The 26,734-nt window shown below is 38.5% G+C and overlaps 1 protein-coding gene across 4 annotated transcripts in view; it reads right to left on the reverse strand.

Annotated features, from left to right (window-relative positions):
* Positions 1–26,734, reverse strand: part of SI (sucrase-isomaltase) — a 78,486-nt gene that overhangs the window by 1,933 nt on the left and 49,819 nt on the right. For all 4 annotated transcript variants that reach the window (XM_090147646.1, XM_090147647.1, XM_031603719.2 and 1 more), the window contains 30 exons: positions 26,387–26,503; positions 25,561–25,715; positions 24,906–24,990; positions 23,976–24,032; positions 23,217–23,341; positions 22,743–22,831; positions 20,095–20,144; positions 19,424–19,594; positions 18,928–19,077; positions 17,293–17,502; positions 16,260–16,414; positions 15,429–15,597; positions 14,520–14,616; positions 14,296–14,408; positions 14,087–14,212; positions 13,679–13,807; positions 13,460–13,567; positions 13,099–13,161; positions 12,719–12,853; positions 12,150–12,234; positions 11,068–11,206; positions 7,736–7,869; positions 5,609–5,643; positions 5,401–5,517; positions 3,877–4,025; positions 2,701–2,785; positions 2,542–2,598; positions 1,800–1,924; positions 1,449–1,537; positions 434–483 (listed from right to left, as the gene is read on the reverse strand). In XM_090147646.1, the coding sequence (XP_090003772.1) occupies positions 434–483; positions 1,449–1,537; positions 1,800–1,924; positions 2,542–2,598; positions 2,701–2,785; positions 3,877–4,025; positions 5,401–5,517; positions 5,609–5,643; positions 7,736–7,869; positions 11,068–11,206; positions 12,150–12,234; positions 12,719–12,853; positions 13,099–13,161; positions 13,460–13,567; positions 13,679–13,807; positions 14,087–14,212; positions 14,296–14,408; positions 14,520–14,616; positions 15,429–15,597; positions 16,260–16,414; positions 17,293–17,502; positions 18,928–19,077; positions 19,424–19,594; positions 20,095–20,144; positions 22,743–22,831; positions 23,217–23,341; positions 23,976–24,032; positions 24,906–24,990; positions 25,561–25,715; positions 26,387–26,503 (3,369 nt within the window). The remainder of the gene's footprint in view (positions 1–433; positions 484–1,448; positions 1,538–1,799; positions 1,925–2,541; positions 2,599–2,700; positions 2,786–3,876; positions 4,026–5,400; positions 5,518–5,608; positions 5,644–7,735; positions 7,870–11,067; positions 11,207–12,149; positions 12,235–12,718; positions 12,854–13,098; positions 13,162–13,459; positions 13,568–13,678; positions 13,808–14,086; positions 14,213–14,295; positions 14,409–14,519; positions 14,617–15,428; positions 15,598–16,259; positions 16,415–17,292; positions 17,503–18,927; positions 19,078–19,423; positions 19,595–20,094; positions 20,145–22,742; positions 22,832–23,216; positions 23,342–23,975; positions 24,033–24,905; positions 24,991–25,560; positions 25,716–26,386; positions 26,504–26,734) is intronic.

The following is a 26,734-nucleotide window of genomic DNA, read 5'->3' on the forward strand; positions in this document are numbered from 1 at the left end:
CAGGAATCCAGCTCAGACTTTCTATGTTGGAGATTCAAGAGATAAAGCGATCCCAAATTGTAGCAGAGATTCCACACCAGCTTATGAGCAAAGCAGTAGCTGGGATGAAGTTACTTTCCGAGCTCTGCCTTCAGGCTGTTCTTCATGAGAATTTACAACATGGCATGGCCACAGCAGCAAAACTCACTGTCCTCTATTTGATGCCAAGAAGTTTCTGTAGTATGGTTGAATGGAATCAGCACACTCATCCTAGGGTGCCTGCCTAGGATGTTATACACCTTCCACAGTTTTTACCCTACTGAATAAGAGCTAGTTTACCATCTAATATTACGGAAAGATATCTAAACTTCAGAAACTGATAAAGAAAACATCAATAGAAGTATAACAATCACCTAATGTGATTATTTCGAAACTTTGAGCTAGCAATACCTACCTGTTGAGCACTAAATGATGTGAGCAGGTATGCACCATTTTCATATGCATCTGACAAAAAGAAAGAATATAATTAAATGTATTCACTATTCTGCTTAGTTATATATTGCAATCAGATCAATTCAAGAAGTGCACTTATATGTTCCTGTTTGTGTATCTATAAAGAGAGCAGTACTGTATTTGCAACAGTAAATGTTTTTAGATTGGAAATACTTTCTTGTTGACAGTGTGATATTTGAATGAGAACCAAGGTAAGACACAAAAGAAGGCAAACAAACACCATTAGGAGGAAGCTGAGACTGGCAAGAGAAAATGTTTCTCAGTGAAGGTGGCATGGGAGTCATTTCCCAGCTCCATCTCCACACACTGTCCAATTGCATACGATCATGACAGATGATCATATTGATGCTTCTTTGAAATCACTGTTGTATAACTTATCAAGCTTATTATTATTTAGCACCAAATGAATTCAGTGTAGTGCTGGTAATAATGGGCAGTGCAGATGCTGCCTTTCCACACTACTGCAAAGAGATCACAAAGATCCACAATACTCTGTGTTACTTCTTGTAATTTCAGGTAACAGTTTATTGTTATTACAAGAGTAATAGGCTCTGCATAGATAGGATAAACAACATGTAAATATCTCTTTCCTGAAGACAATTTAGATTTAAAAATACTGAGAAAACTAATTAAAGTTTTCCACATTGCCTATTATGGTGCTCATAGGTTTGAGAATAAATCTTTGTTATATGTGCTGCTCCAGGCTCAGGAAACCATTTCATTTATAGAAAATATTAATCCTATAAATCACAGCATTTTGTGGTTTCACCCAGGAACAAAATCAGCTTGCTAATTAATGCCAAAGTGGAGCTTTAATTTGAGTTTTGTCTCTAAAGGCACTCTCAGATAGGGCTTCCAGAAATGGGATTGCTTTGGCCAGCAGCATCTGAGCATCCTGTCACACCACCCTCACACCTGGGAAGGGATTTTATGATGGCAAGAATCATTGTACATACCAATGCGAACCCCATCATCCCAGTACAGCTGTCCTTCTGCAAGCAGACTGTCATTCAAAGCAACAGTAAGTCCCATCGGGTTTTGCCGGCTGTGAAGAACAGAATAGTTTTTCCTCAATTCTATCGGTTATTCCCCTTTCTTCTCTCTCTCAAGTATTAGAAATACTACCTGCCATTGAACTGGTCTCTAATATTCACATTCTTGATCCCATAGTATTAAAAAGAGATCATTAGGAGGAAAATGAAGAGAGAAAGCATCCATAAAGCTTACGTAGCTTCTTTAAACAATAATAATAATGATTCTAAATGGCACAAAACTGTATTTTAGTTTTCCAGTTAACCTTATCATACCTGAAAAAGGTTGTATTAGCAGGTTCTTGCCAAGCCAGAATGTAACCGCCTCGGATATGAAGATTGATATGTTCCAAAGGAGCTGGTAAAACTCTGTATTCTCCCCTAACATTAATAGCTTCATCCTATTCATGAGAAAATAATAGAAATCCATTAGCTAAGAAGGCGCAGCTGTTATATTGCCAGGAACTGATACTAAACTGATACTAAACACAAGTTTAGAGAAGGGCAACTAAGCTGGTGAGGGGTCTGGAGCACAGGTCTTATGAGGAGCGGCTGAGGGAGCTGGGATTGTTCAGTCTGGAGAAGAGGAGGCTCAGGGGAGACCTTATTGCTCTCTATAACTACCTGAACGGAGGTTGTAGTGAGCTGGGGGTCAGCCTCTTCTCTCGTGTAACTAGTGATGGGACTAGAGAGAATGGCTTCAAGCTGCACCAGGGAAGGTTCAGGCTGGACATTAGGAAATACTACTACTCTGAAAGGGTGGTCGGGCGCTGCAATGGGCTGCCCAGGGAGGTGGTGGAGTCACCGACCCTGTAGGTGTTCAAGGAACGTTTGGATGTTGTGTTGAGGGACATGGATTAGCGAGAACCATTGGTAATGGGTGAATGATTGGACTGGATGATCCTGTGGGTCTTTTCCAACCTTAGTGATTCTATGATGCTATGTTTGTGAAAGGGAAATAGTGGCAGCTATCCGAAGAGCATTATAAAGGATACATGGAATTCTCAAGATGACTTACTGTGTGGTAATCATACCAGCGGGCATTGGGTAAGTAAGCATTCACTGTTACGGCACCCTAGAATTAAAGAGACATTTTTTAGCGAAATTAAAGCAAAAAGGAAGCTTAGCTAAAGAGATTTTAAAATTTTCATGTACACTTAGGTGCTTCATGACATACCGGAGTCATTACAGGGCTGATGAGCAGTGCGGGTCCCCAGAGGAATTGCTCAAATATATCCCAGGTTACTTTTTCTTCTGCAAACCTGCAAATTAACAGAGCCATGGTTATACATTGGGTGCTGAACTTTTCTGAAGTGTTCCCTCTTCAAGACATTTATTTCTGGTAATTTTATCAGCTATTCTCAGTACCTACTATTTCCTCATCTGTATTTATTCTAGTATTAACATTAACTGAGAGGTGATTAAATATGTATAATTTATTTATCTATTTCCTTTTAAATACATAATTAATCTTTGCCAAGTATTTATAAAGATACTAATGTGAAAATCATTAGAGAAATGCAAGCTACTACTTAGCTGGTTTTTTTTTTTTTCCCCGTTATTTTGGCAAATAGATTTTTCATTCAATCTATATCACAACATTCAGAAGATCAGTTTTGCTGAGGAGGTATCAGGAATAGCGAGCAGTCTGGAAATCACTTTCAAATTTGTAACACCTTCATCTTGGGCATGTGGTTTGGAAAAATTAAGACAATGCATGTAACCAACTTGATGTTTCTCAGCCAAGAGAAGCATACGTATACTAGATCACATCTAGTATATGTAGCATGGAGTTGGACCTTTTACAGGTACTGCTCCTCCTGATCAGGAACCAAGAAAGTTTTGTGTCTAATAATATATATTTTTTCTGATTCGCTCTATCAGTTTGGACAGTAAACAAAAAAAATCTTTTTGATGCATACCTCTGGCTTATAGCGAAAATCTCTCTGTATTCTTTACTTAAAGTTTTTGTCCAGTTTTTTATTTTATGTATATCTACCATCAGGTAAAACGTTGTTGTTGCTTTCCCTCAGGAGGCTAAGGGTGAGCTTTAGGAAGTACAAATAGAATCATAGAATCACCAAGGTTGGAGAAGACTTACAAGATGATTCAGTCCGACCATAATGAGTTCCTTCTAAACAAATAGTCGATTTTGCATGGCTTAAAACTGAGAGCTACTTCTGTTCAAGTGACACTCAACAATAAAAGCTCACACTCACATTTCATGCATTTTTTTAATAGACAAAAAGAAAAAAGAAGGGCTTTGACTAACAGAAAACTGCCATTAAGAGGACCATACTCCAGAAATTGTAGAGGAAATTGCTGACAAGAAGGATAAAGGAGCTGCACTTACTCATGGAGCACAGGGCGGACCACAGTACTGCCATGCACATGGGCCTCATGCAGTAAGGTGTACAAGTAGGGTAACAGAGTGTATCTGATATTCATCACATGTCGGGAAATGTCCACAAATGTTGAGTTCCAAGAAGCAGGATCTTGTCTCTAAAAGAGAGAAAACTGTTGTTATTCAAAGTAGATTATTGTGTTTAGAACAGCTATTAAAGAAAAGAATGAGTCAAAGAATTTGTTGATATTTACAAGGGACTTCATATCTAGCATCTCTTACATTTTTCTACGCTCAGTATTTCATATAACCTATTAGTAGCAGTGGTGATTACCAAAGGTGTGTCAAAATCAGCACAGCAAGATAGAGCTGAGGAAATCCTAGAGGTTGTTGCAAATTCCTCTGTCTCTGAAATAGAGCACCTCCACTTATTTACTCTTCATTAAGGGCTATGCAACAGTAATAACAGTAGGTATGACTGTCATCCCAAAGAGGGAAACTAGAAATGGGGAAGATGAGAAAAAGCTATGGGGAGTACTGGAGAAAATGTTTCATGCAAGTTGTCCTGAAGGCGCAACGCATCCCGTGTAGTAATTCATTATCCCTCTCTTCTGCAGGGCAGCACTTGGAGCTTGCAAAAAGAGAGCCAGGCACTAATGACTGACGTCAGAGAGCACTTCCAATCCTTACTTAATGTACTGAACAATACCCTGGCAAATTGGGTAAGACTGGAAGCAACACGATAACCCTGAATCTGCATTTTTAAAAGCTTGAAAATCCAATCAAAAGGTGTGCCTCAGCAAGATAAAGAACACAGTTTTTGAAAAGGAGACTCTAATTCATTAGACACGTGCCATAAAAATAGCTCCATTCTGCTAGACCTGAAGCTTGAACTGGAATCTATGTACTGTTTCAATTTTTATTTTCCCACTTATCTAGTTTTACAGCTTTCTACAGTACAGCCCTTAGCCAGCACAGGCCTATATTTAGCCAACTATTTTCCTTTATTTCTTAAAGAAATACAGTATCTGATGGTGGCAAATGCATAAAGTATCTAAATTCCGGATTTTTACTCCAGAGTCATATTACACTGTCCCATTTTTTCACTTGTTGTATAATTACGGAAAATTAGAGCTTCAAACACCAAGGTCAGTTTTCCTTCTTTAACAATATTTGCCACGAAAGCAGTCTATTTCAGTCTTCCTTATGCAGTGAGTTTAAAAAAAATAGCCAACAGAGGAAAGTATGTAGGAGTTGTATTCACTCAAATCAAAATTAGAATACTCTTCCTTCAAGTGATCTTAATCCAAGAGCACCACCTCTGAAGTGATAAAACATACTAGGTGTAGGGGAGGCTTATAGCAGAGCTAATGTAAAAAATAAAGATTATTATTTATTTGATGAAGAGTCAAACATGTTCTTTTCATTTCTATTTTGCCTGGAATATATTTTTTCAAGGCTGGATGGACTACGTAATATTCATGCTGGTCTCTACAGTTGCATTGCCCAGACATCTAAGGATTTGCAACTTACCCTTGTTCCTTTCTGATTGTGGTTCCTTGAATATGGGTAGAATGAACCCAGCTGCATCCAACGAAGACACAATTCATACTCCGAGTCATTAAAGAAGCCACAGATATCAGCTCCTGTCTGAAATTTGACAAATAATCCAGTTGGAATACCACAAATTCTTATACAACATCAAGAAAATTAAATATTAGGTAATAACTCCTTAGCTTACATATGATATTCCAAAGAGACTGAACTCCATCATACCTGAAAGGAAAAAAAAAAATCAATGTTATCAGCTGCTTTTCTTTCCCCTTTCATATGCTAATAGCTGTGCTAGATAATATATAACATAATGCTGAACGAGAAACAAAAAAAAGGCTTCACTATTTCTCTGATGTGTCATGTTTTTTCCTCTGCAGAAGGATATGAGAGCTGAGTTCTTTGCCTCGATCTTCACTGGCAGCCAGGATTCCAGTACTTCTCACATCCATGAGCCCTGCATCCCTAAACTTCTTGGTGGGGACCAGAGTGATAAATCCCCCCCTGTTGTGAGGACAGAGCAGGTCCGAGACCGCCTCATGAGATTAAACATGTACAAGTCTATGGGGCCGGATGGCGTGCATCCTACGGTTCTGAAGGAGCTGGCTGAGATGGTTGCCGAGCCGCTCTCCATCATATTTGAGAAGTCGTGGCTGTCAGGTGAGGACCCAGATGACTGGAGGAAGGGTCACGTCACTCCCATTTACAAGAAAGGGAGCAAGGAGGACCCCGGGAACTACAGGCCGGTGAGTCTCACCTCTGTGCCTGGGAAGATCATGAAACAGATCATCCTGGATGACATGCTTGATCACATGAGGAAAGGGCGTGTGATCTGTGACAGCCAGCACGGCTTCACCAGGGGAAGGTCATGGACCAATCTGGTGGCCTTCTATGATGAAGTGACGGCATCGGTGGACAAAGGAAAGGCGACCAATGTCATTTACCTGGACTTGAGCAAGGCCTTTGACATGGTCCCCCACCACATCCTTATCTCCAAATTGGAGGGATGAGGATTTGATGGGTGGACCACTCAATGGATAAGAAACTGGTTGAAAGGCCACAGACAGAGGGTGATCATCAATGGCTCCATGTCCAGGTGGAGGCTGGTAACGAGCGGCGTCCCCCAGGGGTCTGTCTTGGAACCAGTGCTCTTTAACATCTTTATCAACGACATTGATGACAGAATCGAGTGCACCCTCAGCAAGTTTGCTGACGACACCAAGCTGAGTGGTGCGGTCGACACGGTTTGAGGAAGGGATGCCATTCAGAGGGACCTTGAGAAGCTAGAAAGGTGGGCCCAGGTGAACCTGATGAGGTTCAACATGGGAAAGTGCAGAGTTTTGCACTTGGGCCGGAGGAACACCAGGCATCCCTACAGACTGGAAGGAGCGGTCCTTGAGAGCAGCCCTGTGGAGAAGGACCTGGGGGTCTGGATAGATGAAAAACTTAACATGAGCCAGCAGTGTGCCCTTGCGGCTCGGAAGGCAAATGGTATCCTGGGCTCCATCAAAAGAGGGGTGGCCAGCAGGGACAGGGAGGTGATTGTTCCCCTCTACTCTGCTCTTGTGAGGCCCCATCTGGAATACTGCGTCCAAGTGTGGAGCCTCCAGTACAAAAAAGATAGGAAGCTGTTGGAGAGGGTCCAGAGGAGGGCCATGAAGATGATCAGGGGACTGGAGCACCTCCCCTACGAAGACAGGCTGAGGGAGCTGGGCTTGTTCAGCCTGGAGAAAAGGCTGCGGGTAACCTCATTGCAGCATTTCAGTAACTAAAGGGAACCTACAGAGGGGAGGGGAATCAACTCTTGGAAAAGGTTGATAACTGCAGGATGAGGGGAAATGTTTTTAAGTTGAGAGAGGGGAGATTTAGGTTGGATGTCAGGGGGAAATTCTTTACAGAGAGAGTGGTGAGGTGCTGGAACAGGCTGCCAAAAGAGGTTGTGGATGCCCCATCCCTGGAGGTGTTCAAGGCCAGATTGGATGGGGCCCTGGGCAGCCTGGTCTAGCATTAAATGGGGAGGTTGGTGGCCCTGCATGTGGCAGGGGGGTTGGAGATTCGTGATCCTTGAGGTCCCTTCCAACCCTGGCCATTCTGTGATTCTTAGAAACAAGGAGCAGGAAGATGGTAGAGAAATACAGGATATCCCAAGACCCAGTGGAGAAGCAAAGAAGAGGTCAACAAGGAACTGTGTGAATTCTGATGGCCAAAAAAAGAGCTTATTTCAGCTAAAATCAGTGCGTCCTGAAAGTAAGTAAATCAAGGAAAAGCAATTACTGCACTAAATAAACTGATTGCAGACCCTCTTCCCTCTACATACCAATAATAGACTTTGACAAGTGATCCCAAGCTGCAGCGTTATCACCCAGCCAATGTCCTGCCCATCTTCCACTGCTGGGATAAGTTGAACGGGTGATGACAATCCCACGTTCCCGTGTGACACTCTGCAATGCTCTGACATTGAAAACAAATGAAGAAATAAATTGTTTGAGAACTTATTACATAAGCTCTTCTTTGAAAATAAACATAGGGGCTTATATTTTCATATCAAAGTGCATGAATACATATGCATCCAATCCAGACATGCTTTTTATGACAATATACTGATTCAGATATATGTAGAAAATCAATGATAGTGCCAGCCTATGGTTAGTGAGCAAACCAGCAAAACAAAGAGGTACTAAAATGCAGATTTTCATTTGAAGATAATTACTCTGTGGGAAAACTCAAAAGTAGCCTAATTTGCACATGTAATAGGTCTACAGAATGTGGTATATAGGGCACATCATTAATTTATTGCAGAACCTGAAAACTTGCAGCACCGGTTGAAAATAATCTTAAGAAAACTACAACCAAGAAGATAAAAAGGTATTTAGAATACTAAATGTGGCAGCATAGGTTCCATTTCCAAAAAGGTATCAAAACAAAATACAAGCAATGGAGCTCTGATCACATCAGAAACATCAAGATGCCTTCAAAGATTGATGTGAAATGACCAACATGGTCTGGTCCAGAAGCATGTGTATTAAAGCAGTCATTTTCATCTCATGCTAGGTACTGAGGCCATGCAGTGCAAGCAGGACCATTGGAGGTGACTGCCTTGGCATTAGGTGACCTCTCAACCTGATCTCATCTGACTTTCTCATAAATAGAAGAGATTTAAATGGCGGATTTGCATTAGTTTCCTTTTGAAGACGGTGAAACTTGTTCTTCTCTACCAAAACAAAAGACAAGGCATAAGCAGCAATGGATCATGCCTTGGCTTGCTAGTGACTAAGGGAAGAGCTCTCCTGGGACCCCCAAAGTTGGATTTCCAGTCAGAAGGATGGGAAATCAAAAATCAATTCACCAGCCAGAACGATTCCTCAAACAGCAAGAAAAAAAAATATTCAGATTCTTAAATAATGCCATTCTTAAATGTGCCATTGCCACAAAATTCCACCAAAAGGTAACCAAATGGCCTTATGGAAATGAAATAAAGTTAGCTGAGCTGAGCTGACTGCTAACTGCTCCACCAAGGATACAAACACCTTTTCCTGCAGCACAGGAGCTCCTTTGCAGGCGTGCACTCATATTGTGAATCATTATCACAAAATGCTGAACTGAAATATTAGTTAGCAAGCTACCCTGATTGAATTGAATGTTCTCCAATGCTAGCTCCACAATAACTGCCTCAACAGCTGCTATCAATAAGACACGACTTATTTTTCTACAGGATTTGCAGCTTTAGTGATGCTGTAATTACAGCAAAAAATAAAAATAAAAAAATACACAAGTCACTTAAATTACTGCAATAATTAAACAAGACTAATTTTCTATAATTACTTCTTCCAAGACAAATAGTAAGTGTTCTGGTACCTTTTATTTCTCTGTAGTGCATTATCAAACATTTTCAGTTTGGTTTACCCTGCTTCAACACTGCTCTGAGACACCCAGCTCAAATCTGGCATGTAAAGAAAGTCTATGTCATGTACAGAGCTTCTCAAGGATGAGTGCTCAGTATTTTGCTGACTCAATTCTCTGCTTCAGGACTGAACCAAACCTGTATTCCTGAAAAGCAATTCGTCATGTTACCAAGCCTTAGTTAGACCTCAAAATGGTTACTGGATTCACTATTAAAGGTTCTGACTTTTACATCTTTGCAAAAGCCTCAGTACGAAGAACAGTTTTGAGCTAAAATGCAGAAACTTCCTCTGTCTAACTAATGGAGGAGTGAAATATTATTGTTAGGTAACAGTCTGCTACTTGCTTTTACATCTTTTACATTACAGGCTTTGAAAGTTTTTGGATGCAAAGTCTTCCTGTTTAGATGGTGTAGTATTAAGGTAAACTATTATTACCATATATATTCAGTGTCACAGTTACTAGTTGGTTAGCACAAACGAATAAATTGGGAACAGAGATTTTTTTCATTTTTAAATAACTTTATGCAAGTTCCAAGTATGAGAATGTCAATATGTATGTAATTTATGGTAGTCATCTCTGTTAACAATATCTCTCAAACAGAAGAAAGTAAATTTCTACATTTCAGTTCACACTTGATAAACAGAATCAAGCCATAATGCTATTCAAGTTATTTTCAGTAAGGAATATAATAGTGCCTTTCTTAAATTAACATTCTTAGAAACTCTTTTCATTCTCCATCAATGGACGTGTAGTGTAAGGCTAGAACAACATCAGCACTAGAAATAAAACAGGCTGTCCTAGCACTACCTAGAAACAAAAAAAAAAATGTTTTATATTTTAATTACAGCAATTAGGTGAGACGATCATTAGTAATTAGTGTTAACAAGAGCTGATGCAAATGTTCAGACCTATTATTCCTTCTGCCTTGTAAGGGAAGAGCACAGTGATGCCTTGGAATCAAGTGCTCCCATTCTCAATGCACTGCCCCAGGACAGCCCTGGTGGTCTTGTAACAGAAACCTCTGCTGGAAAGGCAATGGGGTGTGAGTGAATGCAGTGGGACAGGATAACACTTGGTGGTGAGTAATTGCACTCTCATTAAACTATATGAAAAACTGCACCACGATCATTTTATTTAATAACACAGGTAAGCAGATAAGCTTGCCCAATGTAAAATTTATATGGATGGAATCCTTGGGACTGACAAATGAAGAACTGCTTTGTGGTGAGGAGTAAGTTTCTTTAATATCAGACTTGGGGTAAACTGTCTTGAAAACTGCATCTGCTTAGAGTCGATGATTTTAAAGCCTCCACGCTCAAAATGAAGCCATGGTCTGCCCGCGCTGACACAGTGAGTGATGCACTGCAGATGTGGACATAACTTGAGTTAAATTTTTCTAACAGGCTCCAATAGCATAATGCCTTTACATAGCAAAACTATGGAAGCATGGCCTCAGCTCAGAGCTGTTCAGATACACCTTGCCTTCTCCTGCAGGTCCTTTCCAGCAGCTGAGGTTTCTCCCACCCTTCTTATCAACTAACAGGAAGAAATACAGCATTGGTGCTGAAACTTTAAACACTGAACTCCACTTTGAACTCAAGTGAAGAATCAAAGCTATTTGGATGAAAAGAAAGATTTCTCAGGCATAGTAAACTCATGAAAATTTGGTGGTATAAGAATGAAGTCATCCGTTATTCACTTGCAGCATATTTTGGAAATAGCAAAAAGTGTGCAAATCTCACTTACTCAAGGGTAGGTCTTGTTTGAGCCCATCCATAAAGGCAGTGGACATCATAGTGTCTAACCGGGGTACCGTCTGGGAGGTACTGCTGACCTTCCATGCATGGACTTTCGAAAGTTATGCCTTCTGACCGGTCTCCCAAATCTAACAGAAAGAGAACAATACTTGCCTTTTAATAAGGAAGACTCGGTAACAAATTAAGTTACGTTTTGTTAGTTCTCATGATCTCTCTGTTATGTTTATCTATACTGTTTATCTATCATCTATACTGACGTCTCTTGCTTCTTACAAAAGAGCATTTCCATTTTCAAGAAATGGAATATCTCCAATCTTTCTGCATAGGCATGGGGGTCTGTAAGTGTGTTAATAGCTGGAAAGGCTCAAAAAGTAAGGTATATCCTAAATTCTGAAATATTGCAGATCTTTGTAAATCTGCCCCATCATGCATGTATACAGAAATATGCTGGTGCTGCTGGTGAAGGCTTACATCTCAATACAAACTTACTGACAATTCTTAAGAAATTATTTATGATATTGATGACAACAGTAAGCAGCAAGTGTATTCTAATAAAACATTAGAAAATCATTCCTGATTTGTACCACCTCACATAAGCACTTAAGTAAAGAATTTAAAGCTAAGAATTTAAATTATTGTCGTGCGTAGATAAATGCTAGCTGAGTGTTTCAAGTATTTTACTGTATGAATAAAAGCTAATTAAAGGAGACAGGGATGTTTTTTGAAATTTTAATTAATTGCATTATTCATCTGAGGAAACTGCAGAAGGGAACTACATTCTCCACCATGCCTCTAGCAAAACACCTAGATAGAAAACAAGTATCAAAATTCATATACAGGCAAATAGTTAAAAAAAACTTCAGGTTTTAAGTGCTGTGTAGCTTCTGCTATCAGCTGAAACAGATGGGATTTAAGTGCCTTCTCATTCTTGGGAGAGAAAGGACACTAAGTTAGTGGTGTGGTTTTGGTTCTATATACCTAACTTCAGACATTTACACTGCATATACCATATAAGAGATTTCATATTAGTTAGAATGTCCTGAAACTGTTTTAAGGAATGGTCAGACTTACGAGGCATATACGGTGGGTTATTTAGGATCTCATCTCTACAGCCACCAAATGCAGCGTTCATAAAAGTTGCTGGTTCATTCATGTCCTAAAAAACGTAGAGCAAATCTTGATTGCATTTGCTTCCATCATACAAAACACACTAAATTCTACATTACAGCAAGCAGAACTGCATGTGCCCTTGGGAACCTTGCAGCTGCAATCTCAGGCTGCATCTCCACACTTGCTTGACACATTTTCACACCAGGCACAGCACAGGGACAGGGAGCAGCAAAGCGTAAGAAGAAAAGCCAGATGAGTTTGGTTGCATTCGTTCAGTGTCACAGCAAAAGAAAGAAGTCATGACTGAAGCAGTGCAAAGGTACAGCCCAGAGCTAAACTGGTGCCTTCAGCTGGGAGCTCAGGTTCTGCCTGGTACTCTGCTTCCTGCCTGTCCAGCCTAGTCCTTTGTTTTTATTTTATGGCAATTTAGCACCAGGTACCTTCTTAACTTGAACACATGCTGTGAAAAGTGCTGATCTCTGCTAGTGTCTAACAGAGAAAAAAAAAATCCAGAAATAAAATCCACTTACAATCCACAGGCCATCAAACTTGATACTTTTTGAGGGATCAGTGGGATTGTTGTAGAACTCCACGATTTCTCTCTTCCACCATTCTACTGTGGAATTGCGGAGGAAGTCTGGGAAAGCTGCATGTGCTCCATAGAGCTGTAAAAATAGTAGGAAAATAGAAAAGAGACAGAAGTGATAGCATCCCACTGTCGGGATGTCAAAACTTTTGTTGAAACACAAAATAATCACTTGTTTTCCTTTTTGTCTCTGAGAGCTAGCCACTTTCTGCATCTTATTCCACACAAGTTATTATCAACTAGTTTATTGCCATTTTTCTTAAATACTCTACTTTACTTCTCCCTCTATGTTTGAGTCAATAGCCAAACTGTACCAATATTTACCTCTATTTGGGTTTGCTCAGGGAGTGACTCATTGACTTGAACATTGGGAAGAAACGGCCAGACCTACAGGACAAAGGATATTTTGAAACAATCAGAACACCCAGCATATAAACTGAACACCAGCAACAGAGCGGGAAAACCGTTCTTCACTGCTACATCTATGAATAACAATGCAAACTGAAAACAATTTGACTTACAATATGTGTTCAATGCATCATTTACATTCAAGCATGAATGTAGTGAGCAATTCTATGATTCTATGATGAGCAGACTGCCTATGGATTGCAATGAATTCGAGGCTGACACAGTGCTCATTGAATGCAATATATCTTTTCTGACACACACTTTTTTAGAATAGTACCTTGGAATATATAATGTCATTGCTGTTTGGCCACTTCATGAAGACATCATTATCCACACCTCTTGAGAAGGGAGGATAATCAGTTTCATTTCCAGAGATGGTTGGATCCTAGAATTGAATGCAATACCCTTTTAACTGGTGGTAAAACAGGATTAAAAATGCTATTAAATACATTGTGCATTGATAATTTGCAATTGAAAGCTAGTATTCAAAACTAACCAGTATAATGATAAATCTCATTCCTTCTTCTTTTATTTTGTTAATTAGATCCGGTAACCCACTAAAGCGTGGGCTAAGAGTGAAATCCAGTTGCCGTTCCATATGGTCAATATCTACATACTGGACATCCTGCAATTAAGAAAAAAAAAAGAAATTTCAATTTCAAAATATATATTTATAGATCACCTGCCAAAGAGTCACTTTCAGTTTAAACTGTCTGAACAGAGTAATGATGGACGTAGGTTCAGCCTAGAAGATGAGATGCTGAGGAGCAGCTCAGCAGAAAGAGATCTACCATGGCAATGGGATGGAGGTGTTTTTTGTTTCACTTTTTGTTTTTGAAGGGTCTTAATACTCTGAAGCCAGGAGTGCAGCCATGAGCTTAAACATTAAATGCAACCAGCTTACGTAGGGAATTTGAGTTGCCTTCATCTCCTCCACCAACTGGGCGACTTCTGAATCATTACTGTATCCATAGCGGCACAATTGGAATCCCAAGGACCAGTACGGTGGCATCACTGGTCGTCCAATTAGCTGAAAATGAGAGAGTATTTGTGGTGGATAGGTGAAAACCAACCAACCAAGGAGAGCAAATTGGCAATGGGTAAGAATCTTACTTCAGTGTACTCCTGAACAACAAGTTCTGGCGTTGGGCCCAAAACCATGTAGAAGTCGAGAATTCCTCCAATGGTGCGGTATGTCAGGGCAGGGGTTGGCTGAAGAGTCACGTCTGGAAATGAGGAAATTGAAATGAGAAAAGGATGCGTAGATTAACACCTACTACAAAGCACTGAACATAAAAATAAAATGCACTGAGAAAATAAAGTGAGAGTTTTCTCACCCATCGCATTGCTGTTAAGCAGGAGAACTCCATGGGCATTGCTGTCTTCTTCAAGAGCCATGTAAAAGGGCTGATAACCATAAGAATTCAAGTGGTCCTGCAAAACAAAAATAAAACGTTGTTTACAGTGGAAACAGCATAAGCAATGACCTATTTACATCTATGAATAAATTCAATAAAAGATGAGACACACAACTGCCAAACCTACAACAAATAAGCTTCAAAATTATATACTTATAACCTACATGCCCACAAAACACACCTACTTTCAGATTGATCGTTGGTGCCGGTCTTGTAGGAGTAATCAAGTAGATAGGAAATCTTTAAAATTTGCTAATAAGAAAGAGCTTCCCCAGAACAGAACTTGCCTATTTCCCTCCACCCCCCCAGATAGTAGCAAGTATCTGTATGATCAGGAGATGCTAGTGATATTTGACTGCTATTCCAGTATATTTTGATATTCTGAAATCTACACCAGAAGTCATAGCTTTAATAAACCACCACAGGTCGTTCTCTGAAAACTGCAAACATTGTATATGCATAGACATAAGGTTTCTGATTTACCTCTCCAAGTACTCATGGAATCGCTAAGTAGGGTGAGTCTCTGATTCATACCTAACTTTCAGAGTAGTTCACCGAGAAGCACAAAAAAAAGGAGCAATGGCCTGTGGTTTATAAGCTACTGGTTGTCACCTGGCATATAACTCAGAGTTTGAGTGCCACACAATTTGTTTTGCTGGTCACAAACAAAACACAGGCTTAGAGAAAACCATTGTCATTGAGACACCATTCAAATCATATGCTTCAGTAAATATGATCATAGTTAATAAGTGTCTAGAACCAGCAGATGTTTTCTGGACTCTCAAGTACTTCTCAACAATTCTTTGCATTAGATTAATTCCCACTTACAGCAGGGGACTGATCTCTTGTGAACATTCCAAAGGTTTTCCAGTTTGTGTCACGTCGATACGGGGTGTGCTCATTTTCTCCAAATCCATATATATATCGAGATGGCAAACGGGTAGAAATTTGAATGAACATGTCACTGAATGTGAAGGTAGGCAGCTGTGAATCCCAGCTGAAACAGAAGTTAAAGCATATTTATCAATGGGGGAATTATCCAAACGTCTCTTGAACACTGACAGCCCTGGGGCACCAACCCCCTCACTAGGAAGCCTGTTCCAGTGTTTGACTATGTTCATAGTATAGTAAGCAGCTCCTCTCAAATTTAGGAACTACCACTTTACCAAAATTCATCTGCTAAAGTTGCTGGAACATTACTTTTTTTTCCTGCTTTCCTACACTGGTTCTAAGACCCAACCAAATGACCAGCTGTGAACACCTAAAGAAAATCTAAGAACATGTAGAATATCATGCCTGCTAGGGACTTGGGAACTACCCATTAAGAGGTCCTTGTAGATATCTACATTCTGCATTTTCCACAGGATTTTCAACAAGTGAAAGGAGAAAAAGCTCAAATAACTGTGAGGAAAAGGATATTGCTTAGTATACATTCTCCATCCTTCCTCTAGTCAGTGTTCTCACATAGTGCAACTGTAAAGCCATCTCTGTTGAAGCTGTACCAGGCATTTAACAGTATCTTCTATGGAAAGGTTACCAAAATTTGTCTTGAGATACTTTAAAAAGGTAACACACAATATGAAGTTTTAGCTTGGAAAAAGTTGGGGGAAAAAAATGAAAAGGAAAAAAAAGGGGGGGGGTGGGGCGGCTGTAACTTACACAACTGTTCCTGTGCTTTTGCGTCGAACCTGTATGCCAAAGGGTTTTTTCTGAACTGATACGTCATAGAGTCGCCCCTCAGATGTACTTGTTGGGGAGGATGGGAGATTTAATTGTATAGGAACCTCGTAACGTGCGTTCTGGTAATCATAAATCTATGGGGAAAAAAAACAAAAAAACAAAAAAACAAGCAAATCATGCCAAGGAAATGTTTGAAAATTTATCTATTGTGTCAGAAACTAGAATTAGTTAAAATGAAATAAATTGTTGAATATTTTTGCCAAGAAGAATATTTTCTCCAATACGTATCTTTTCTCCAGTTCTATCACAGTACTTGGGTTGGGAAATAACTCTTAAAGATGTAAATATGAATCAGGAACGACTTGTTTAATTATTCAAGTATGTGAATTCAAAGTATGCACTAGTATTCCAAGTATTTCATAAATATTTTACATTTTTTTAAAATACAGACACATGCATGTGTGTTAAATACCTCTGATTAATCTTGTAGTCAACTCCTAGATATATATATTTGTTGAGTTCTCTATTTTAAGTTTTCCAAATTCTTCAAGCTGACATGGATTAGTTCTTGATACCTGACTCTCTGTGCATCTTATCACATTCATCTCAGTCTTACCAAATGCACAGTAATAAATGATGGTCTAACCAATAGTGTATTAAAATTCTAGAATACACGTGGATTAGTTAATGGAAAAATAACCATTACTGTCATTATAATGCTTGCAGAACAATTTACTTGTACACTAAGAAAATATCTTTAACTCCAGTGTTTTTAGGTGTCATTACACATACTCATTTGCAATATACCTTTGATTCATATAACTTTATTAAAACTAGTAAAATCTTGTGGAGTAAAAAAACCCATAGATGTGGCCTAAGGGAAATAACAGCGGTTAAAAGGAAACAGTGTATGGTCCATACAATACAAAGTTGTCTACAAAAACTGAAAATTTACACTAATAGAACCATTTTTAACAGGATATTACAAACTACAGTTTTTCAATATCTTTACCTTAAATTGCAGCATGCTGTTGGTGTGATATTTAACCTCCAAGCGTAGCGTACTAATTGGTGCAGTGTAATTGTCAGTAGCTCTGGTATTGGTACTGTTTAAGATCAGGTTGGCTGCCAAACCTGATGAGGAGTATTCTACTTCTTCAACTGAATAAGCGTTGTCGGAGATGAAATAACAGGATGGACTACTCGGGTCTGATGGTGCCTCCTGTAAATGGAAATAGATTACAAGGTAGAGAGCTATGCTGGGAAGCTTTATTTTATGCTACTATCATGAAATCCAAAGCTCCCTTTTTATCTGATGGCTGTCACATGTTGAAAGTTGGGAAACACTTAAGACAATTAGTGAACAAAAAAAGCTATGCAGAACCCGGAGATCTCTATACTAAAATTCAGTTATATACAATTTGGTCAAGATTGTGCCAATGGTTCAGTCAGGAAATCAACAAGTGGCACAATGAAGACGGATTTAAATTCCCTTTTATCTATCACCTTCAATTCAATCCCACAACACACCTGAATTTTTGTTTGCTGAACTCCACAGAACTTTCTTTCTAATCCTGTTCTCCTTCATCTGCCTTCAGGAATATACACCAAAACTCATGAGATATTCAAAGCAGACCTAGACTAGACCTTTCAATTAGCTTGAATATGTTTTTATTCATAAGATTTACCCTTAGAATACCCACTGAGAATTACATCTTATTTATCTAAGATCTCCTGAGAACAAGATCAGAATTATACAGTTTCCTGCTATAATTCAACTTAAACTAGTTATCCTAAGATTAGATGAGCTGATGTAGGTTAATTCATTAGTCTTCCTTCCAACTTTGCATACCATCAGTCCTGCGTAATTGTTCAAACTGAACTATGCCTGCTCCTTATACCTGAGCTGCTAATGAACATTAATTCACCTGCTGTCATTAAAATTAAATCATCTTTCAATTTAAGCCAACATTTAAGACGTATTCAGTTCATAACAGGACCAGAGCTTGTTTCTACATGAAGAGACATGCCCAAAGATCCAAAATCACACCAAATCTTCTTAATAGTGCAACAAATTTAGTGAAGTCCATTCAGTATTTTGAATGCTGCTGTCTCAGGAGTAGCTAATAGAGACTTTTTTGTTCGTATCTAGGAGATATATCCAGGTATTATCAATTGGATGTACAGCTGTAAATAGAGAAAGGAACAATTTACTTTGCATATGAGATGATTTCCAATGGATTTGGAAATTACTCCTCAAGCAGCAATCCAAAGGATTTTGTTTGACTTAAATTGTGCTTCTGTGACTATGAAAGTGGGGAAAGTCTGAGGTACCTTTGAAGCACAAGAGGCAGTTGAAGATGCTGATCAACTTTATTCTATTTTTCCCAGTTCTATTATTATTTCTTACTACCTTGCAAAGAATACCACGTTTGTCCTCAGTTTCTGGAAGAACACACTGTTGTCAACTATCTTAGTTTCAATGAAGTAAATAAAATCTACAGGTCAGCTGACGGCTATGCCCCCACGTGAATTAAGTCTGACCAATCCACCTGGCTATTTCTTCCTTTGTACCCACTGTAGAAGAAAAACTATGATTCTGGAAATGTTCCAGTCACATCAGTTTAGGAAAATAATTGTTACTTACATCCCAGACACAGCCAAGTTGTTCACATTTTTCTCGTGTTGGATCTATGCCAGGATAACAATCAAACCTTTCGTTGATACTCTGTTGTTGAATCCATTCTATCGTGTAAGACCTTCCCAGTTCAAGCTGAAGCCCTGTTAAATGAGCCACCTACAAATAATAAACAATTAGCTAATAAACCCCACACCACATGGCTGTATGGAAGCACACAGGAATACAGGCACATAGTACAAGTGGTCAGAAGAAGTTAAACATTTTGATTTTGAGTCAGTAACTGAGATAATCAGGTGCTTGTAATTAAAGAGATCGTACAATGAACATTCATAACAAGTTCAAAGCAACCTCCATGCTATTTTTAGTGTGGGAAAGCATTTCCTTCAATACTTCCCTTTAGCAGCAGCATGTTATACATTTAATGCAATTGCACTTCCTTTGCAATATATAAAACCAAGATGAGATGATTTCAAAGAATAACATTTGCCTGTAACTAACTTACCTTCTCTGTAGGATAGTAGGTGACATTAGGTGAAGAAATTTGCCCCCCACTGGTCAGGGAGACAGAAACCTCCGTTATTTCCTGGAGCGCTCCCAAGATTTTGATTTCTTCAAATTTTAAGTTGTTTGGATCAACATAACTGCTGCTTACGGCATTCATTTGTAGACGGTTCTGAAAAATAAGGTTATCATTTCACTTGCGATGTTTCTCATATAGTGGACAGCACAGAGCAGACAACGAATCACGAAGCAGATGCTGTGGGTTCAAACATGATGTAGGCCTTCCACTCCCTCTGTGGAGACACTTTTTCAGTATAGGTACGACAAGTTTTGTCAGTTTAACAATGTCTTCAGACTAACAAACACTACGCCCACCTTCTTTCTGGCACTATAAAGATTCTGATGCTTTACAGTTCTCTCACTCAAACATTGCAGCTGAGTTTATGAAGTGAAAAGAGAGTTCTTCAGATACTACAATTAATTAAGAGAAGACAAATAAAAGACTTTCATCCCACTTAAATGACAGCATTTTGAAAATGACTCCTCTTGACAGTATTAAACACTTTGCTCCTCAGTAAATAGCGGAGGAGAATAAGGAGGAAGAAAAGAATGCCCTTTCATTATGCACTTGATAAAACCTGAGGATAAGATCATTTAAAAGAGAATACTTACATTGGAAACTGTAAACTCATAGTAAATGTAGTTGTTACTCTCAATTGTTCCTATAAGGTAAAGAAAGAAGTTAAACTTGCAGTACAGAAAGGAACAGATAAAAACTAGGACTTTGTCACCAAGCAACTACTCGTCATTATCATTATGGCATTCTGCTCTGAGCAGATTGTGAGCAAACTACTGGTGGTCTCAACTCTTATTTTGTATTCTTCTTAAAGACCATGCTCAGATTTTAAGATTATCCAAACCTTTATCTTAACCCTTGCTGTAGAGGACTTCCCATTTCTAAAAGGAAGCAATTAAATCTTTCTCTACTTGGACATGTAGAAGGTTATTTGCCATTGAAACAGTGTTTTTGGACTATTTCCTCTTACTTTCCCATTTAGATCACACGACTTCTTCCCAACGAGACATAACTACAAGACCTGTAACTGATCCTGCCAAGGTCTTCTGGTCTTTTATTTATCTATATTTGTTTGGAGGAGTAAAATTTGTAGACAGGTCAAACTTTACAGCTGAGGCCCAGCAAAGTTATGAAGAGTGATTATTCACAGCACTTCTTCTATAACCTTAAGATCTGATATCCTGGCCAGCAATCTGCTTTCTGCAGAAATAAAGAAATGTAAACTAGATGTAAATGTACATGGATTAAGGCTAAATATAGTCCAAAGTGACATGATGTGCTTTGCTCTCTCCATATGTTTTCACTTTGCAGGTAAAAAGCAAGCTTATGAGTTAGACAGGTTAAGTAATCATTATAATTTCATCAGACAGATTTATATTTTACTCTTACATCTTCTCTTTCAACATTAGAAAGTTCTTCTAAACTACTTTTTTTTTTTTTTTGTAAGGCCAGGAATTTTCCAAAATTTTCTAAAACATTATTTAATTACTTTTCCTAAAATGTAGGCTATTTTTCATTTTTTTCTTAAGTTCTCCTAGATCCTCTGGAATGTAGATATATATTTCAAAGATGAACCTTCTAAATAATCAAAATAAGTGATTCATAAAGCAAATTATTATACAAAAAGATGACATACAAAAATTAATGGCACCTGTCATTTTGTTTTCTTCCTTACGATGCAGGAAAATTATTTTGTTGCAAACAAGCTGTAAACTACCTCTCTGAAAAAACAGCAACCTGTAAGTCTGGGCCAGGAAATAAAAGCACTACATGTTTTATTGTTTTGCTACTCAGCAGAAGTGAGTACAGTAATAGCTGAGTTATTTTAGGTCTTGACAAAGCAGTACATACAGCTGTCATGTCAGCAGCCACCCAAGGCCTTCAGTACTTATCGTTGCTGTAATCAGCCAAACCACTGCTCTATTTCTTCAAAGCATCCCAAACTTTTACACAATCTTTAAAAAGTAGAGGCACCCAAGTTTATTTCTGTGAGATGTGACTGATAGAGTTAAAATAACAGAAAGGAGCCCTGCAGGTCGAATGCATAAAATTTTCCAAGTTATTCTCTTCCCAATGAATTTTTTCGTATTGCCATCACAATTCCTCTGGAGCACCAGTATCTTTCTTTGGCAGCCGTTCTCCTGTCAGACTGCACAAAATGCTCCACCAGCATCTCCTGCAGCATCAAGGTGCAGAAACACATCAAACTACAGATTTGTGTGCTAGGATTTCTGATGTACATGTCCTAATAAGAAATATCTGAATGGAAGTTCTCCACTTCAAGGAGACCAGTGAGTGAATCCAAAGGCTTTGACAGGGGTCAACAGAGCCATGCTGCTTCCTGGCCTTGCTTCCTGCAGATGCCCACCAGAGTGGAACCTGACAGTGTCAGCTGAGCACAGGGAAGGGAATATGATCACAACTTCCCACCAGCTGCTGCTCTTGCAAAGACAGTAACCTTTGTCACAGGCAAAGTAAATATGAAATTAGGTAAGAGTGATGCAGTTCTCAACACCAACTGCTGACACGATAGGACAGGAATTAGAGAAGATATATTTTCAAACTGCTTGCTGCTGATTTCTCTAAAATATATATAATATAGGACAAATACTGCAAAAACAGCCTATGGGATTGAACTACTTAATTTCATGGAAACTGGATTCTCATCTAAATCTTCAGAAATACTATGGAGGCTGGCAACATGACAAGTATGGCCTATACATGCCTACTCGTGTGCTCGTGCACCAGATGGCACAGCAAATTTTGGCTTTAGTACAGTACCTTTGATTTAAGAAAACTGCTACTGTTTTCACAAGCAGTTTAAATAATTCCACAGAGTTAATAAAAGTGCTACTTTTTCATTTTCTGCCTATTCTTAGTGTCCAACACTAATTATATGCATTCTTGCACCCGTTGAAATTAATTTGGATCTATACCAGAATATATATCAATCTTGACACCGTGGTATAACAGTCAGCATGCTAATGTGCCAAAGCTGTACATACTGAAGGTTATGTTGCAACATGAACACATGGGAAAAAAAAGAAAAAAAAAAAGACAGACAAGCTAAATAACAGTTACTCTTTTCCACATAAAAATGATGAACAACCAATGACTTAAGAGCCATTATTAATTGTTTGTTACCATGTCCTCAGTGGTTCATTCTTGCACTGTAAAATTAACTGGAGAACAGAAGTCTGTAAGCATACTGTTTTGTTTATTTATTTCACCAGTAATAACTCACCTGTAGATTCTCCATCATCCCAGAATAACTCCCCAGAAGCTGCATTGTTCTCATCCAGGGCAATTATAAGTCCCAATGGATTCCGGCGGCTATAAAAAAAAGTCCTTGTCTTACATATATAACCACTTGCTAGACAGTTTTAACAAATTCTTCTTGTTCATGTTAAGAATGTGACGCTCTGCAGGGTTGCAGAACTTTGTCTTAGATTAGTCCTCTACTGCCATTCATTTTCATGCAAATGTATTAAAATACATGGCAAACTGACAAAATGCTATGCAAATAAACCTTTAATTAATCGCTACATATTTAATGTAAATAGCAGGAGAAGGGAGTCATGGTTTACAGTTATTCCCAAGTCTCAAAGCAAAAGCATTAAATTTGACGGGCTACTACTGATTTGTAACCTGAAAGTTCTAAGCCCATTCTTGAATTTACACTCACCTAGTCATAAAAACATTTGGTTTGGAAGCATACCTTTCAACTGTTGTAGTAGCTGGTTGTTGAATAGGGTAAATATAACCTCCTCTCAAGTGGAGCCCCAGTTTGTCAGCTGGCAGGTACATCCTGGTCCATTGTTTTCTCTCTGAGATTCTTGCCCCCTTTTATTGACAGTCACGTAAAAGAGAATGGGTTTGTTGCATTACTCACTGCTGTGAAATTTGGGATTTAAGACAATATTCATCTCAAATCATTCTTTTAGAAGAGATGTTTAACTAGGAAAATATCTGTGCACCAACGGGCACAAGAAATAACACATCAGTTTATTAATATACTATAATGTTATAAATCAACACATTTCAGTGTTGTGTTTCGCTCAGTCAACATAGACAGCAAGTCCTGTTGGGACACCAAATACAAGCAATGTCTTCTTACACCCATGAAAAGAACATCACAATATTAGGAAACTTCTCTGCAGAAACAAGACTAGTAAAAGTTAATTGCACATGCTCGTGTATTGTAATATTTTACTTTTCTTCACATGTGAGCTTTGCTAAAGTTTCAGTTCAATCCCTCTTCCCATCTCACATACATTTCACATGTCCATCTTTTCTTGAATCTTTGATTCATACATTTACTCTACCACCCCCACCCCCTTGTCTCACCGTTTCCATCTTACAGGCTTTGCTTTAGGTCTCTGCCCTTGAAGCATGGCTGACAATCTTTTTTTTTTTTTTTTCCCTGTCACAAAGACCTCTAGAAAAACACCTCCTAGTAGCCTATGCATTTACTTACTGTTTCATACTCATACCATACTGCATCAGGAATATATGCATCAATTACATCTGCACCCTGAAAGGACAACAAAGAAAGAAATATGTATTTGAAAGCAAGGTATTTAATAAACAACATTTGCTTGTTGTACCACAGACAAGCTAAAATAGCAAGAGAGAAGTTGATTCTGGATGACATTCTGAGATGATACAAAGATTAACTGAATCAGAATATCAAATCAGATTGCTTTGGTTCCATAGAGGTCTGGAAAATAGGAGTTGTATTTAATAGCACTAAGTGCAATATTTTCCATATTGACAGTGACCAAAACATTTTATGGGCTCTGTCATTGAAATCAGTAAGTGAAGAGTGGGATAAAAAATTAAAATAAATCTAGTCTTTTAAGGAGTCCAAAGAGAGGTCACCAATGTTACGAATCACTGAAAAATAAGTATAATCTAACAGAACCTAGCAAAAACCATACTTCCCTTGGAGAAAGAACTGTGCTAATGCTAGTAGACAAGGTCATTAGCATTCTCTTTGCCAGATGACTTGGCTTAACACCTGCTCAAGACAGAAGAGTCCAGACTAGAATAGGACAAGAGTAAATATTCCGGGATTCTCCAGGAAATGAATGAGTCTATTTTTGTGGATCAGATTTTTCAATATTAAAAGTGAGAGGGAATGTGATTTCAGAAGGAAATACATACATAGTAAAGGTGCTATAACCTTCAGTGCTATAACCTTCAAGCTTAATAACAAAATTGTCACTGAAAAATTGAAAGGTACTTTCTAACCAGAAGAAAAAAGGAAAGATATCAAATGTGAATTTGGGGATTTTAGCTGCAGTTTCCCACCTGTAAAGAAAAGAGCTGGAACTGGTGACTTCAGGTGTCTCTGTTCCCCACTAAGTTTTTTTTTTGAGACAGACATGAAAATAGCCAAACCTACCTGATCAATTACAGCAGAAATAAGTAGCCCTGGACCCCACAGGAACTGCCTATCAACTGCCCATGTCCCTTCATCAGAGTAGAACCTGGAGAAAGGACAGAGTAGTAACCGGCTTTGAAGACTATACCATCATCATTAAACCTAGAATTTCCAAGAACTGACTGCCTACAATTGTGAGTGAAAAGTGTCATGCAAAAATTTTTAACTATTATTTTTTAAATCTGAGGCCATCTGAAAGTCAGAAGGTAAGGTCTGATTAGCTCAGTATTGATTATGCATATATGAAAGTGTGTCTATTTACATGCATGCACATGTTCTCAGCATACTTATTTTCAAGAATAAGGAAGCAAGGAAATGTATATTTCAATATACACATTATGGCATGGTGTAATTTGATTAGCTGACAAAACCATTTCATAGCAGCTCTTCAGAGTGACTGGCAATAATGCATGCATCTATCCAGAAATTACAGATGGTTTCTGATTAGTCTTCTGATTACATTAAATAATATTTCGTGAATTCTGATGCTGTCTCTACATATACTCTAATATGCATTCTCAGAAATTATATACCTATTTAGATAGTCCCTAACTACATTCAACCTGTATTATTAATTCCTAATAAGATTATCACAAAAGCCATCTCTTACACTTACTCATGCAAAACTGGACGTACAACTGTGTCCCCTCGAGTATGAGCTCTATAAAAGAGCGTGTATAAGTAGGGCAGCAAAGTGTAGCGAATGGTCAGGTAGTGCTTGGAGGTCTGCACCAAAAGTGAATCAGCTCCAAACACAGCCGGATCCTGAGGCTGAAAATAAATATTAGAAGATTATTTTCATGGTGCAGAAAATACCTTGTCAATTGTGAAAACTGACTGTTGGCTCAGAGCTTGGAGTGGATGGAGGGGAACATCACTAAGGCAGCTGATCTAAACTGACCAAGGGGATATTCCATATTATATGGTGCCATGCTAAACAAGAAAAGATGATAAGTGGAAGAAACAGTGGGACTTCGTTATGAAAGCATCTGCCTTTTTCAAAGAACTACTAAAAGTTTTGAGGCTTTCCTTCTCAAGATGTGGCCAAACATCACTGCTGACATAGAGATTAATGTTTAGAGTTCTCTCTCCTTGTTCCTACATGGTCTTTTTTTTTTTTTTCCTTCTCTCTTTTCATTTCATTAAACATGGATGTCAATCCATGAGCCTTTTTTTTTTTTGCTATCATACTTCCTCCTCCTATTTTTTTTTGAGGAGAGGGAGTGAGTGAGCAGTCTTGGGCAGATTAGCTGTCAATGTGAAACCATGACACCCCTGAGAGCTGAACCTCTAGGAGGTAAATTTTCATAAAGTGATTTCAAGGTTCTTCCATATTCAAACTGGTTAGCTATTTAATTTTAGTGATAGCAATGTTTATTAGCGATACTGTAAAAGGAAATGTGGTAACAGAAAACAAAAATGTAAGAGAAAGAACAACTTACTATATATCCTTCAGCATTGTGATTCCGGGAAAATGGATAAAATGCTCCTATTTGCATCCATCGTCTGCAAAGTTCTTCTGTCGTGTCAAAAACGAAGCCACAGATATCTGCTCCATTCTTTAAATAAAAGCAGAATGTGTTGGGCAGACAGCATACTGCACCTCTAATCTCTACACAAAATCTAAAATTTAAAGGATGTATCAATTCATCTTTCATTTCTCGCCAGGGTGGGCAAGTCATTCAACACATTTCCACTTTTCTTCTTTCAACTAGATGCTCTACAAAAAAAAAAAAAAAAAGAAAAAAAAAAAGAAAAAAAGAAAAAAAAAAGAAACCAACTGCTGCCTA

This window comes from Phasianus colchicus, chromosome 10 (genome assembly GCF_987193195.1).
Source record: "Phasianus colchicus chromosome 10, bPhaCol1.hap1.1, whole genome shotgun sequence".
In the NCBI taxonomy this organism is placed as follows: domain Eukaryota; kingdom Metazoa; phylum Chordata; class Aves; order Galliformes; family Phasianidae; genus Phasianus; species Phasianus colchicus.